At 38.8% G+C, this 16286-nt stretch overlaps 1 protein-coding gene across 2 annotated transcripts in view; it reads right to left on the reverse strand.

Annotated features, from left to right (window-relative positions):
- The window catches only part of plpp2b (phospholipid phosphatase 2b), a 56862-nt gene extending 42887 nt beyond the window's left edge, over positions 1–13975 (reverse strand). For both annotated transcript variants that reach the window (XR_004563030.1, XM_034179790.1), the window contains exon 1: positions 13514–13975. Coding sequence is in view for 1 of the 2 variants with exons in the window: in XM_034179790.1 (XP_034035681.1) it covers positions 13514–13574 (61 nt within the window). In the remaining variant the exon portion in view is untranslated. The remainder of the gene's footprint in view (positions 1–13513) is intronic.
- Between the last annotated feature and the right edge of the window lie 2311 nt (positions 13976–16286).

A 16286-nucleotide genomic window follows, 5' to 3' on the forward strand; every position in this document is an offset into this window, starting at 1 on the left:
ACAGGTTAATGCAGGAGATCTATTATCAACACTGCTGAAAAAAATGCCAAGATACACGCAAAACTGCTCAAAATATTTGATATCCATCAAATTTTTGTTCAGTATTTTTGCAATGCAGCCAAAGCATACACAAAACACAACAATCACATCCACTGCTCACAATGAGCTACTTCAAAGTCATTTGATGAGATCATGTAGCCTACTGATTATGCAGTCCTGGCATTTGGTTACAAGTTAGCATTAAATTGTGTTTTTAAACACTCAAACAGATCCCAAATCAGCCCAGAGCTGCTTTCACCCACAAAATAAAATTCAAAACACTTGGGGCTTCTCTTTGGCCAAAAACTGTAATAATATTGCAGGGAAACACTGGATATTAAACACATTTTAAAGCAAGACAGAAATCCTTCTCACATCAAAATGGGTTTTTAACAGATAAAGTGAATTTTCACATTTGATAAAATGAAAAGTTAAAATGTGTAAGTTGAATTTTCAGTCAATAACCTAATTGTTTGTGTACTACTGTGTTAACCTTGCAGGCATTATGCTGACTGGACGTTAACATGGGAAAGAGTACCAAGTACATAGGTTGTGTTTGACTAACACTCGAGACAAAATAAGGGCCAGTGTTAGTGTGCCTGTATTACAACCCCTGGCAAAAATTATGGAATCACCGGCCTCGGAGGATGTTCATTCAGTTGTTTAATTTTGTAGAAAAAAAAGCAGATCACAGACATGACACAAAACTAAAGTCATTTCAAATGGCAACTTTCTGGCTTTAAGAAACACTATAAGAAATCAAGAAAAAAAGATTGTGGCAGTCAGTAACGGTTACTTTTTTAGACCAAGCAGAGGAAAAAAATATGGAATCACTCAATTCTGAGGAAAAAATTATGGAATCACCCTGTAAATTTTCATCCCTAAAACTAACACCTGCATCATATCAGATCTGCTCGTTAGTCTGCATCTAAAAAGGAGTGAACACACCTTGGAGAGCTGTTGCACCAAGTGGACTGATATGAATCATGGCTCCAACACGAGAGATGTCAATTGAAACAAAGGAGAGGATTATCAAACTCTTAAAAGAGAGTAAATCATCACGCAATGTTGCAAAAGATGTTGGTTGTTCACAGTCAGCTGTGTCTAAACTCTGGACCAAATACAAACAACATGGGAAGGTTGTTAAAGGCAAACATACTGGTAGACCAAGGAAGACATCAAAGCGTCAAGACAGAAAACTTAAAGCAATATGTCTCAAAAATCGAAAAATGTACAACAAAACAAATGAGGAACGAATGGGAGGAACCTGGAGTCAACATCTGTGACCGAACTGTAAGAAACCACCTAAAGGAAATGGGATTTACATACAGAAAAGCTAAACGAAAGGCATCATTAACACCTAAACAGAAAAAAAACAAGGTTACAATGGGCTAAGGAAAAGCAATTGTGGACTGTGGATGACTGGATGAAAGTCATATTCAGTGATGAATCTCAAATCTGCATTGGGCAAGGTGATGATGCTGGAACTTTTGTTTGGTGCCTTTCCAATGAGATTTATAAAGATGACTGCCTGAAGAGAACATGTAAATTTCCACAGTCATTGATGATATGGGGCTGCATGTCAGGTAAAGGCACTGGGGAGATGGCTGTCATTACATCATCAATAAATGCACAAGTTTATGTTGATATTTTGGACAATTGAAAGGATGTTTGGGGATGATGAAATCATTTTTCAAGATGATAATGCATCTTGCCATAGAGCAAAAACTGCAAAAACATTCCTTGCAAAAAGACACATAGGGTCAATGTCATGGCATAGGGTCAATGTCAATGAGCAGATCTGATTTGATGCAGGTGTTAATTTGGGGGATGAAAATTTACAGGGTGATTCCATAATTTTTTCCTCAGAATTGAGTGATTCCATATTTTTTTCCTCTGCTTGGTCTAAAAAAGTAACCGTTACTGACTGCCACAATCTTTTTTTCTTGATTTCTTATAGTGTTTCTTAAAACCAGAAAGTTGCCATTTGAAATGACTTTAGTTTTGTGTCATGTCTGTGATCTGCTTTTTTTCTAAAAAATTAAACAATTGAATGAACATCCTCTGAGGCCGGTGATTCCATAACTTTTGCCAGGGGTTGTACTCACCCACAACTACTACTATTAATTCTAGTCAAAAATCACAATCTGTGTAATTCATGGTTCATTTTCACCAGATCATGAGTCAAAGGGGAAAAGAGACAACTTTCATGACAAACTGAACAGTAATGATATGCCCTACTTACAAGAACAATGGCTCATAAAAGAACATCCTTGAAAATGAGAGAAAAAAAGGGACAGTGTGTGAGGAACAAGTAGAAACAACAGCAAAAGAAATATACTGAATGGAGAAAGTGGTACATTCCTGACAGGATTCGTGGCAGACAAAATATTAAAAGGAAACTGGGGGAGATAAGCGGTGTATATACACACACACGCATATCAACTTTCTATAAACATTTAGTTTCCTCTTTAAAGTCCTGCAAAGATGGTGAGTAGGCTGAATAATGAGAATGACATTTCCTCTCTCAAGATAAGACATTTCACTGGACAACATTATTGTTAAGAGCTGCACAAACAAACAGGAAAGGTAGGGTCCACTATAAGTGGAAGAAGTCTACTTCATATGGATTTTAAAGACAAAATTAAAACAAGTTTAATAATACATGAACAATACATGAATCTCTGGACTCAATCACATTTAGAGGATGGTCAGCAATTCATTTCAATTTATTGCTAACAGCACCAAATCACAGGTTACCTCCATAAACTGTATACGAGGTCTGTCCGTAAAGTATAGGTCCTTTTTATTTTTTTCAAAAACTATATGGATTTCATTCATATGTTTTTACGTCAGACATGCTTGAACCCTCGTGCGCATGCGTGAGTTTTTCCACGCCTGTCGGTGACGTCATTCGCCTGTGAGCACTCCTTGTGGGAGGAGTCATCCAGCCCCTCGTCGGAATTCCTTTGTCTGAGAAGTTGCTGAGAGACTGGCGCTTTGTTTGATCAAAATTTTTTCTAAACCTGTGAGACACATCGAAGTGGACATGGTTCGAAAAATTAAGCTGGTTTTCAGTGAAAATTTTAACAGCTGATGAGAGATTTTGAGGTGATTCTGTCGCTTTAAGGACTTTTCACGGTGCGAGACGTCGCGCAGCGCTCTCAGGCAGCGTCATCAGCCTGTTTCAAGCTTAAAACCTCCACATTTCAGGCTCTGTTGATCCAGGACGTCGTGCGAGAACAGAGAAGTTTCAGAAGAAGTCGGTTTCAGCATTTTATCCGGATATTCCACTGTTAAAGGAGATTTTTTTAATGAAAGACGTGCGGGCGGATTGCAGCGTCGGCTCGCAGCCGCCGCGACGCTCCGTCACAGGAAAAACACCTCTGCTGGAAGCCTTAAGGACAAGTTGGAACATCTCCAGCTGATAAACAATTTCTCATATACTCACTCCACTGAAAGCCATCAAAAGCCAACTGGATTTTAACAAATGGTTATCAACACGGAGGTGTTTTTCCTGTGCCGCCGTGCCGCGTCGGCTGCGTCCCGACGCGCGGACCTGTCCGCACGTATTTCATTAAAAAAATCTCCTTTAACAGTGGAATATCCGGATAAAATGCTGAAACCGACTTCTTCTGAAACGTCTCTGTTCTCTCACGACGTCCTGGATCAATAGAGCCTGAAATGTGGAGGTTTTAAGCTTGAAACAGGCTGACGACGACGCCTGAGAGCGCTGCGCGACGTCTCGCACCGTGGGAAGTCCTTAAAGCGACAGAATCACCTCAAAATCTCTCATCGGCTGTTAAAATTTTCACTGAAAACCAGCTTAATTTTTCGAACCATGTCCACTTCGATGTGTCTCACAGGTTTAGAAAAAATTTTGATCAAACAAAGCGCCAGTCTCTCAGCAACTTCTCAGACAAAGGAATTCCGACGAGGAGCTGGACGACTCCTCCCACAAGGAGTGCTCACAGGCGAATGACGTCACCGACAGGCGTGGAAAAACTCACGCATGCGCACGAGGGTTCAAGCATGTCTGACGTAAAAACATATGAATGAAATCCATATAGATTTTGAAAAAAATAAAAAGGACCTATACTTTACGGACAGCCCTCGTATATACTGGACAAAGCCTGCATGACATCACCCATAGACTCTCCACAGAGACCCAGAACAGCCCATATAAAGCCCATATCTGGGCGTCACCATGTTGACAGCAGCGGCAACTCATTAATGCATAAAGGGGAGGAGTATGGGTGTGATGAAACACGCAGCCCGAATACGCTCCTCTTTTTGAATACGAATTACCCAAGCTAACAGGCTAACCTTGGTTCAGGTGTTTATTAAATCATATTTTTAGGGGATGTGCAGCAGTTCTACTACTGATTTCCTTTGGTCTGGACATTAAGAATTATGAGCCGCTATTTTTTTCAGTGTGCATTAACAAGGGTTCAAAGGTTCAATCTGACCAGCTACCGCTTAGCCAAGGTTCATGTGTCATACATCATATGGACAAAGTGAGGAACCTTGGTGTAATTTTTGATCCTACGTTGTCTTTTGGCCTCCATATTAGAGATATTACGAGGACTGCTTTCTTCCATCTGCGAAATATAGTGAAGATTCTTCCCATCCTGTCTATGGCTGATGCTGACCCTGATTCATGCATTTGTCTCTTCTAGATTGGATTACAGTGGTCCCTCGCTATAACGCGGTTCACCTTTCGCGGCCTCGCAGTTTCACAGATTTTTTTTTTTTGTGCAATTTTGCATGCTTTTTTTTTTTTTAAACAGTGCATTGTGTTCTGCATCCTTATCAGGCGGGCCGGTCGCGGCACCGGTCAGCATCACCGCGATTGCTCTCACTGCCTCCGGTGTGCTTTCTGCGGGCTCGGTAAACGCAGCAGCGGTCCACTCACACCGCCCTCCTGTCTGCTGTGCAGAACTGCGCCAAATCTGGCAACAGGTCCAGAGACTACGCTCGCTGTTTTGATGCGGATGTTGACCACAGCCGCAGAGCTCCGTGGCCACCGAGAGAGGACTTGGATTCTTTGCGGGTCTCGCATCCGTACCTCCGGAGGCAGTGAACAAAGGGAAAGCACACGCATTGTGTTCTGCATGTGTCTGTTTATAATATTCTCGCACAGAAGAAAAAAGAGAGTGTTTACCCAGGAGAGAAAAGTGAGAAAATGTTAATGCCTGTTTGAGAAAAGTGTATAAAGTGTGTAGTGAGGGGTTTTACAGCCTCAAAACATCTATAATAATTGCAAAAAATAGCGCTGACTACTTCGCGGATTTCGCTTATCGTGGGTTCTTTTTAGAACGTAACTCCCACAATAAACGAGGGACCACTGTATTACAATGTTCTATTTTCTGGGTTGCCGCAGTCCAGAACTTGGGGTCTTCAACTGGTTCAAAATGATGCTGCCAGACTTTTGACATGGAGCAGAAAGTTTGACCGCATTACTCCCATTTTGGCCTCTCTTCACTGGCTTCCTGTCTCTGAAATCAGATTTTAAGGTCCTGTTACTGGCCTATAAAATTGTTCACGGACTGGCACAGCCCTATTTAGCTGATCTACTTAAACCCTACGTACCGGCCCGGGCTTTGCGTTCACAGGATGCAGGATTAGTTTGTGTCCCTAGGGTGAATAAAAAGTCTGAAGGTCAAAAGTGCCTTCTCTTATTGTGCCCCTGTTCTGTGGGAGGATCTCCTTGCATCAGTGAGGCAGTCGGACTCTGTGGACACTTTCAAACCAGATTGAAGATACATTTGTTTTCTCTTTTATATGATTAGCATATTGTGTTATTATGCTTTTTATTTTTTACTCTTTCATTGTGCTTTTAATCTTTTAATTATGCTCTTTGATCTTTTGGGCCATTTGTTTTGTTTTTTTTAGTTGTTTTCTGTGAAGCACCTTGAGGTAACGCTGTTGTGATTTGGCGCTCTATAAGTTGAATAAATTAAATTGAATAAAGGATCAGGCTACCGACATTGTCAGCTTACAACACAAGACAAGAGCTTCATTCAGCACAAAGATTGCAGCAGGGACATCTTAGAAGATCTGTTAGGATGTTTCACCACACAACAAGCCATATTATCCCGGGTGTTTATAATAAAATACTCCAAATGACAGACACACCCTCCACCACGTCTGAGGTAAAGGTGCCACAACAGGTGGAGACACTTGGCTGAGCTGCTGCCACTCAAAGGGACCACACTCCTAATTTTATAGAACCTATTTGTTTAAAACATCTTAAACTAAGAAGTTAAAAAAAAAAGTCATCCCCCCTGTAGAGCTGTTATGGAGGAGGGAACTATGTATAGAGACCAAAACAGCTTCTTTGCACCAGGCTGTAAACATGTTTATTTCTGCTCTACAGTTGGTCATTTTAACATGGACTCCTATGGGAATGTGGTCTCTTTTGGAACCAGCCTCAAATGGTCACTTAAGGAGCTGCAACTCTTTCTTCTTGAGGGAGGCCATCACAAGTTATCACTGGTACACCTCAAAGCGCTGCACACGAATATGACTGAGACCTTACCCACCCATGAGTACTGCACATGAGCAACAATGGTAAAGAAAACCCCGAAAGGGTTTTTTTTAATTCATTGATTTATTTTAATTTTATAGGAAAAACCCTCAAATGGACCAGATTCTGTGGGGTGGCCATCTGATATCGGAATTGAAAGATAACAGAGCAGAAGGCACAACACAAGACTCATGCATGAACCCAGCTTTCTTCACAACAAACAAATTAGAAATATATGAGACAAAACAAGTTTTTTTTTCATTAACTGAACATTCTGACTTTGTTGAAAAAAGAATTCATACAATTACTGTAATTAATTGCATACTTCTTTTCAGATCCACTTAAAAAAATAAATAAAAGGAAAACAATCGAATGAAGAAAAAAATGTAAATGATAAATAATAATAATAAAAATTATACTATGGACCATACAAATGAACTCTTGAAAACACAAGCTATAAAATTTCAAGATCTGATTAATTTTAAAACAGCAAAAATAACATTCAAAGCAAGGAAAAATCTACTTCCAAATAAAATCAAGAAATTTTTAGAGGTTTTTAGAGAGAGAACAGAGGTATAATTTCAGAGAAGAACTGAATTAAAAATGCTGTGTGTCAGAACAACTTTGAAAAGTATGTGTTTTTGTGTCAGGGGTAAAATTATAGAATAGTCTAACAGATGAACTTAAGCAAAGCAGAAACATTCATCAGTTTAAAAGAAAATACAAAATACAAATTTTAAATATATATCAAGATGGGGGGCTTCCGGTGATGGCTGCTTAGGGGAAAGACGTGCCTGTGGGAGCTGCGCCAATGCCTTAAGATATATTTCCTTTCTTGTTGGAGCTTAACTTACTTTACTGTTACTAAGGTTGTATTATGACTTTAGAACTCTTTTGGACCAAACAACACCAAACGATGTCGCAGAAACGCAAAACTAATAAGCAGACAAGCGGGGAGGACGAGAGCTTGGGCTCATCTCAACATGCCGAATCCACAGAGGAGCCAGGATGTGTGAGTGACGGTCATGAACTAGACCCTGCGCTCGCTAAAGCCTTTGAAATCATGACCTCAAGAATTATGGCATCTATCAATGAGAAGCTGGACCCTCTAACCAGTACAGTCAAGAAACATTCGGCTGATTTAAAGAAAGTTGACGAGCGACTGGATGAAGCGGAAGCTAGCGTGCTAAAGCTAGAAGATGCTAACGAGCCCCTCCATGCTAAGCTTCAAACACTAGAAAAACGAGTTGAAAATTTAACAGATGAAGTTGATATGCTTGAAAACAGGGGGCGTCATAAAAATATCCGCATATTTAACATCCCTGAGTGTATGGAGGGGAGCAATGCTTTAGACTTCTTTGAACAGCAGCTGCCGAGTTTCCTTGGTTTTGATGCGGCAGGAGGCAGAGTCAAGCTGGAGCGTGCACACCGGAGCGCAGCGCCTCCGCCTGGTGAGGGACAGCGGCCGCGACAGGTCATTATCAGGTTCCACGCATTCCCAGAGAAACAACGGGTAATGGCAGCAGTGCGACGAAAGGCAGCACAAGGCGACATCGTCCTGGAGGGGAGGAAAATCTCATTCTACCACGACCTGTCTGCGATGGTGGTGAGGAAGCGTAAGTCATTTGCAGCAGCGAAACAACGTCTATGTGAAATCGGCGCAGATTACACCATGTTGTTCCCGGTGAAGCTCAAAGTAATGTTCAATGGTACGCAGAAGATCTTCCTCTCACCAGCAGAGGTCCTCTCCTACGCATCCAGCGTAACTGACCAGAGCTGAAGGAGAAATTACTGGGCACAGACTGGTGGGTTTTGTTTGTTACAGGGTTAACTCCGTTGTATCTGATAAACTTATTATAACCTGTTTTATGTTCTATACCACTGTCACAACCCACCATGCCTGAAACCCCCTTTGACTAATAAGTTACTCCGATATGTTTATTCAGGGCACGCAGCTCCCCACAGACTGTATGCCATCTAATTTGCTAGTTTTGCACCCAGGTTTGGTGTGTTACAGGACAGCAATCCCCACACAACTTGGGGAAAGCCCCTTTCAAATTAGTTTTGTCATTTTACATACTTAATATGTTAATGTTCAGTGTTCCTGTTCTATTTAACTCAGCCTTGATCCACTTTTGTGTTTATACATTAAGATATGTACCACGCAGGTTTTATTTATTTTTTATTTCAAAGGTCATACTTTCATAATTTATAAGTATGTTTTGATAAATTAGACTCTGTTCTTGGAATGTAAGAGGTTTACAGAAAAGAATTAAGCAAAGAAAAGTTTTTGCTACACTCAAAAGAAGGAAAATTGATATAGCACTACTCCAAGAAACCCATCTGGATGATGTTGAGCATCAGAAGCTTAAACATGGTTGGGTTAATCAGGTATATTTTGCTTCCTTTACAACAAATAATAGAGGTGTTATAATACTTATTAACAAGAGAACTGCTTTTCAATTACAATCTTGCAAAAAGGACCAGTATGGAAGATATGTGATTATTAATGGTACTATCCAGGGTGAAAAAGCTACTATAATGAATATATACTGCCCTCCAAATTACACCCCAATTTTTTTGTCAAAGGCCTTTATGGAATTTTCAGAATTGTCTAACCCATTAGCCTTAGTGGGTGGGGATTTTAACTGCCTACTTCAGCCCACGGTAGACCAACATCCTTCCCGTAACTCTCCCTTAACCAATCAAGCCAATGCCCTCTCCGCTATTTGTAGGGAGATGGGCCTGACAGATGTATGGAGAACTCTCCATCCAAATGATAAGGAATTTACCTTCTATTCTCCACATAAGTGTCACACTCGAATTGATTACTTTTTTCCCCATATCCCAAATTCAGCAAATCACCTCCTGTGAAATAGGAAATATTGTGGTAAGTGACCATGCAATGTTAAGCCTGGAGCTGGTTACTGATACTATTTCTAATAAAAGTAGAAGATGGAGATTTGATGTTCGTCTTTTAAAAGATGAAAAATTTATATCATACATGACTCGTGAATTTAAAATATTTTTTGATATTAACTCAAAAACCAATGATAACCCCTCTTTACTTTGGGAAACATCTAAGGCATTTATTAGGGGTCTAACTATTGGCTACGCAGCTGCCAAAAAACGGAAGCAAATGGAGCAACAACAAAATCTCGAAAAAGAATTATATAATATAAAAAGTGTGCTAACCACATCTTTAGATCCACATTTATTGCAGAAAAAATGTGCATTACAAGCTGCTTTGGATGCCTTGTTAACACAACAAGCTAAAACTGCTACACTTTTCTCTAGACAGAGATTATATGAATCTGGTAACAAATCAACCAAATATTTATCATTTCTAACCAAAGCCCCTAATGATCCACAAACCATTACTTCTATAGTTGACTCTGACAATAACCGTCATTTTGATAATATGCAAATTAACCATTTATTTAAGGAATTCTATGAACAATTATATGAATCAAACCTACGACCGGGAGCCTCTGATGTTATGGAATAATTCTTATCTGAGCTCACTCTTCCCACTATATCTGATGCTCAAGGAGCCATGTTGAATGCTCCTATTACTAAAGAGGAGGCACTCCTAGCACTTAAAAAACTACAATCAGGGAAGACTCCCGGAACAGATGGAATATCATGTGACTTTTACAAAGAGTTCCACCATATATTATTAGACCCCTTTCTCTCTATGTTGGATCATTCATTTACCACATGCTTCCTTCCTCGAACTTTAAGGGAAGCTGATATCACACTGATCCATAAAAAAGGTAAAAACCCTGAACATTGCTCCAGTTACCAACCCATTGCTCTTTTAAATCAAGATCTTAAATTATTATCTAAAATTTTGGCGCTGCGCTTAGAAAAAGTTTTACCTTATATTGTTAAAGAAGATCAGACAGGTTTTATTAAGGGGAGAAGTTCAAGCCACAATATTCGAAGGCTTTTAAATATAATAACTATTTGTCAGGCACGAGATGAGGACAGTTTGGTCATCTCTTTAGACGCGGAGAAGGCCTTCGACTGTGTCGAATGGCCTTATCTGTTTCGCATCTTGCAAACATTTGATTTGGGGGACACATTCATTAGCTGGATTAAATTATTATACAGTAACCCTATGGCCTCTGTAATTACTAATTCTGTTATATATTAGTATATAATACTAGTATAGTAGTAGAACTAGTAATACTAGTTCTGTCATGGCGGACAGTGGCATAAAATCTCCTTGTACGCTGATGACGTATTATTATATATAACTGAGCCCAAATCCTCAATTCCTAGACTGATCGAGCAAATTCAAAGATTTGGAATGTTCTCTGGCTATAAAATAAACTTTTCTAAATCCCTTGCTATGCCAATGGGCAGCCTTCGAGAAAGAATTAACACATTAACTTCTTTTCCATTCCAGTGGTCATTATCTGGTTTTGTTTACCTTGGTATTCACATCACTCCCATGTTTCATCAAATGTTCAAGGCTAACTTTACACCTCTTTTGGACAATATCAGAAAAGACTTAAATAGGTGGAACACTCTTCCTTTGTCCTTGCTGGGTAGAGTGGCCATGATCAAAATGAATGTGCTCCCCTTGTATCCTTTACAAATGATTCCGTTATTGATTTCAAACAAAAATATCAAATTACTCAATGGTTGGCTAAGTGAATTTATTTGGCACAAAAGAAAACCACGACTGAAATTCTCAAAACTATTATCCCCCATCTCTGAAGGTGGTCTCGATGTACCAGATTTTAAGATGTATCAGCTGGCATCTAATTTGAGGTTTATAGTTGAATGGATTAGGGAGAACCCCACATCTGTGTGGCTTAATCTTGAAAAATCACAGATTCAATGTTCTCTTCTTGGTCTTTTGTCTTGTAAAAATGTAAAATCCTCAAGAAATTTGTGCAATAATAACCCCATTATTGTCAATACAGTGAAATCATGGTTTATGGCCAGGCGACTGGAGGGGAAATCTCTTTTAACTCCTTTGCTCTCGCCAATACAAGGGAATCCAGACTTTTTACCAGGTATGATAGACTCAAGTTTTATTGCTTGGGCAAACAAGGGAATTAAAAAGATGGGTGATTTTTTTAGATACCTGCAAGTTAGAGACTTTATTCATAAGAAAACAATTTTGATGTCTGATGCCAGTCCCTCACCATTAGAAAAATTAATCCTAAACTGTCCTACAAAGAAAATAATTACTTAACTCTATCGTACATTAATTAAATGTAATTCATCAACTTTATTAGAGGTTAAACAAAAATGGGAATCAGAAATGGGTATAGTCCTTGATGAAGAAAAAGTTGAAGTTCCATCTGTTGTCAGACAAAATATATTTCGGTTTGCAATCATGCTAGATTGCTCCAATTTAAAATAATTCACAGACCGCAAATATCTCCACACAAAAGACATTTGATGTATCCTCAAACCTCACCTTTATGTTTGAAATGTAAATCTGCCACTGGGACGTATGCTCATTGTGTTTGGTTTTGTCCTAAAATCCAATTGTACTGGAAGGACATTTTGGTGGATTTAAGACATATTTTTGGAATATCCTTACCTTTGGACCCTGTTTCTTTGCTACTGGGATACAGATCAACAAGCCTCGGTTCACCCCCTCGTAACAGATTATTTAACATCCTAACATTTGCTGCATGTAAAAATATTTTTCTTACATGGATCAGCGATAAGCCACCATCCAAAGCCACATGGCACAAACTCATTATTGAACTCTTTCCTCTGGAATACTTGACTTGTTACATACGCCACACTAAAAGCATCTTTATGGACATATGGACACCGTACCTTCGCTTCACTGACCAATCTGTATCTTCATTACTGAACAGTGCAATCGTTGATTGCTGATTTTGAACATTCTCACAATGTTTTTTTTTTGTATTTTTTTTTCTTTTTGTTTATTTATATACATGTATATGTTTATTTATATATATGTATGTATCTTAAGATTTTATTTGAAACCTGTCTGGATCAAGGGTTTGCTGAGCTATGTTTGTTAAGAAAATGTTAAAAAGCAAATAAACATATTTGGGGGAAAAAAAAAAAAATATATATATATATATATATATATATATATATATATATATATATATATATATATATATATATATATATATATATATATCTCTCTCAAGATGAAGTGCAGCCAGTTTAATCCAGGGCAGTAATGTACTGGAAAAAAAACAAACTGTTTTGTTCTTTTTTCTTTGTTTTCGATAAGAAAACTGAACATTGTTTCGAAACTGTAATAGTTGATACAATGGTAAAGTGGTTTGCTAAGCTGAGTTATGTAAAGGCGTACGAATATGTAAGTTTATACTTTCACCTACTCCGTTATGAACATGTCAGGAGAAGGAAATGTGAAAATGTTTGAAATAAATAAAATAAAATTCAGCACACTGTTGCTGTAAGATATGGATTTGACTAATGACAAACAATATGAACCTCACAAAACAAACACTTGTTTGAATGGATTCATTCTTAAATGAATTGTCAGAGCTGCTGTTTTAGTTTGAAAATTATACATCAATGCTAGATAAAAATACACCATTAATTATTGAAACTAATCAAATGTAATTAGTCTGAGGTATGGTTCAAAAATTGCCAGAATGTTGAGTGACTGAACCAAAATTTTGGATCATAGCTGTCATTTCTTAATTTGCTAAAAAATAAGCAAAAAAACAAAACAAACAAACACCCCCCCCCCCCCCCCCCCCCAAAAAAAAAACAAACAAAAAAACAAAACAAAACCGTGTGGGGAGTCACACTTTTTTTGCCAGAGGTTACTATAAGACACTTAACCAGCAGAGTGTAAACAAACAAAACACGGAGAACCTCACAGTCACAGGAGTGTGTGCCAAGAACATCAGACATCAAGAGGAAGATCTGCTGATCACGTCATAAAGCTTATTGTCAACTCACCGAGGACACAAGACAACACGTCCACCACCACGTACAGCTTCTTCTTCCACAGCTCCTCCATCTTTGCTTTTCGGTCTTTTTACTTTTTAAAAATAGTTATAACCGAGAACTATTCTGTGGTTAAAAGGCATTTAGGCGCTCTTCGCTCGTTTTTCTTGTAATAAAATTACAGGTTGTTGTACACACGAACAACCTGCACTACGAGTTCTTCTTCTTCTTTTTCTTCTTTTTCCGGGATGACGTCACTTCTACGCTTCACTACCTGCGCTCGCGCTGACATCGACACCGAATGGTTAACTCCGCAGTTTGTTTTAAAAAGTCGTTTCTGAGAAGATACGCGGCGGTTGTGAAGCCTCGGGACCCGCTGGTGGCATTACGTTTCAGGAGGCTGTCTGAAAACTGTTGCTTCGGGATCAGAGTGGACGACAAATCTGCGGAGACTCCGAGTCTCCACGACGCCACTGTTGCCAGATATCGCGAGATAAACCAGCAGCCATATAATCCCAACAGAAGAGCAACTTTAAAATGCTCAATTGATCTAATTAACTTTAATTTTATCTTATTACACACGTACCCCAAATAATTATATTTTACTACCGGCTGCAACAGAATAAACGTGAAAGAATCTTGGAGTTTGTATAGATAACAAACAATATTGATTGAGAATCATAACAAAATAAACAAGGCCAATAGAATTTCTAGTCTATTGGTCCACTATTCTATTCATAACAGTTAAATAAAAAATAATTACTGTAGGCAAGCACATTAAAACTGAAGTTATTAAAAATACATGATTTCTTTCTTACAACCATAACTAATTATACAACACGATTGGAAATAAGTAAAAGACTAATACAACAGAAAATCCACTTACTAAAGTTAGGGTTTAGGTTTGATACTTGTTAATATTATCAGGAAGATGATTCCACTCTGATGTAGTATGAAAGCCAAAGTTTCTACTCTCAAAAGTTATTTACATTTACTCTTATGTGCGCTACAGTTTGAGGATTTCATCATTGCGAGACATTATTTAGTACAGTTAGGATTATAAAGACATTTAGACACCCGACATACAAATTAATCATTGATACAACAATAGAAATCTACATTCCAGGAATCTTACTAAGTCAGCAATAATATTCTACTATTAATCTATGCCTTACAGTCATTATCAAAACATCTGGATGCTGCTTGTAAAGCCATTACTCACACCCAGCTCTTCACAAAGCTGCTTGTGAATGTTCATCTAGTCATCAAAATCTGTTATGTTTAGCCAGTGTTGTTTCAAATCAGGCTTCACTGAGTGTTTTTGCAGTGCCTGTTGCTGACCAGCAACATACCTGCAAATGTCAATGCAGAGCCCGTGCTGAATGCAACTATTAAATAATTCATAATTTGAAAAGGATGCACATTTGTTAACCATCCAGCAGGTGCCAGTGCTCAGCTCTGGAACAATGTTTTGAAATAGATTTAAAAATGCCCCTAAACAGTGTTTCAATTTTGGCATCACTAATTTGCAGTACTGATGAAAAACCTTGGCATCATATCGAACCAAAGATTGTATCGATTCTTCATTCTGTTTTATGTATCATCCCATGTTTGTCTGGGCATCATGTTACACAGCTATTATCACACACCCTCAAGTTTCAATTTCCTCTGCCAGAGTAATCCCTTAAGTGATGAAAGGGGAAACTGCTAGATAAACTTTTCCCATGGGGGTTGAGAATTTTTGCTCCCTGGTCCCTATCCTCCTCTGATATCAAACAGATTAGTAGGCTTGTAAATACCCATGGAGACACATAATTACACTTGTCTGGTTTGTAAAAACATGTTTGTATGAATAAGGTGAGAAATAAAGGGAGCTTCTCTTTCCTGTTGCAAATACTGTAAAGGTGCAAATATTCACGTGGGATTTATTATGCGAATTTCGCGAGTTAAACAAGGTCGCCAAATTAAATACCGCTATTTTAATACATAACGTACATATTCATAATGTAAACGCGAATATTAATACTGCTAAATACGAGGTCTGTTAGAAAACTGACCTTTATATTTTTTGCAAAAAAATTATATGGATTTGAATCATGTGCGTTTGCATCAGCCAAGCTTGAACTTTCGTGCGCATGCGTCAGTTTTTTCACGCCTGTTGGTTGCGTCATTCGCAACCGACAGGCAGGTATAAAGTTTGCATTAATGTTATCTTGGTTCTTCCTGGGTGGTTCTTATGGCAACTGATCCAATCCCAAGCAAGGACTATTTGTATATAAAAATGTATTTCCTAAAATGATACATTTTGGGTTTCAAATGAAATTTATGTAGCTTTTTACCCCTCGAAATCCTCAAAAAGCTTCTGCGTCGGGGGGCTTCGCCCCCCTGAGCCCCCCACAAGGGCATTGCCCCTCGACCCCACCGGGGGCCCTGCGGCCCACTGGACCTCCAACCTAAGGATTTGAACCCCCCCTTTCACATTCCTATGTACGGCCCTGCGTCTCCCACCAAAAAGTCAAAAGTCGCTTTTTATAAGCAGACCTGGCAACACAAGTAACTGTTGACGGCGAGGCTACTGCAGCTTCGTCTTTGAAACGTTTGAAGAGTCGAAAACCAGCTGTTTGATGCATTACCGCCATCACCTGAATCGGAGTGTGGACCAGATCGACAAGAAAATAAATCCTACACGAATAACAAGCAAACATCAAACGAAATAACAACATGAAATCATCTTAACTTCATGTGTTTTTTCTGTGTAACGGACCATCACTAATTCCTGTGTTAT

Source organism: Thalassophryne amazonica, chromosome 10 (assembly GCF_902500255.1).
Source record: "Thalassophryne amazonica chromosome 10, fThaAma1.1, whole genome shotgun sequence".
NCBI classification, from domain to species: domain Eukaryota; kingdom Metazoa; phylum Chordata; class Actinopteri; order Batrachoidiformes; family Batrachoididae; genus Thalassophryne; species Thalassophryne amazonica.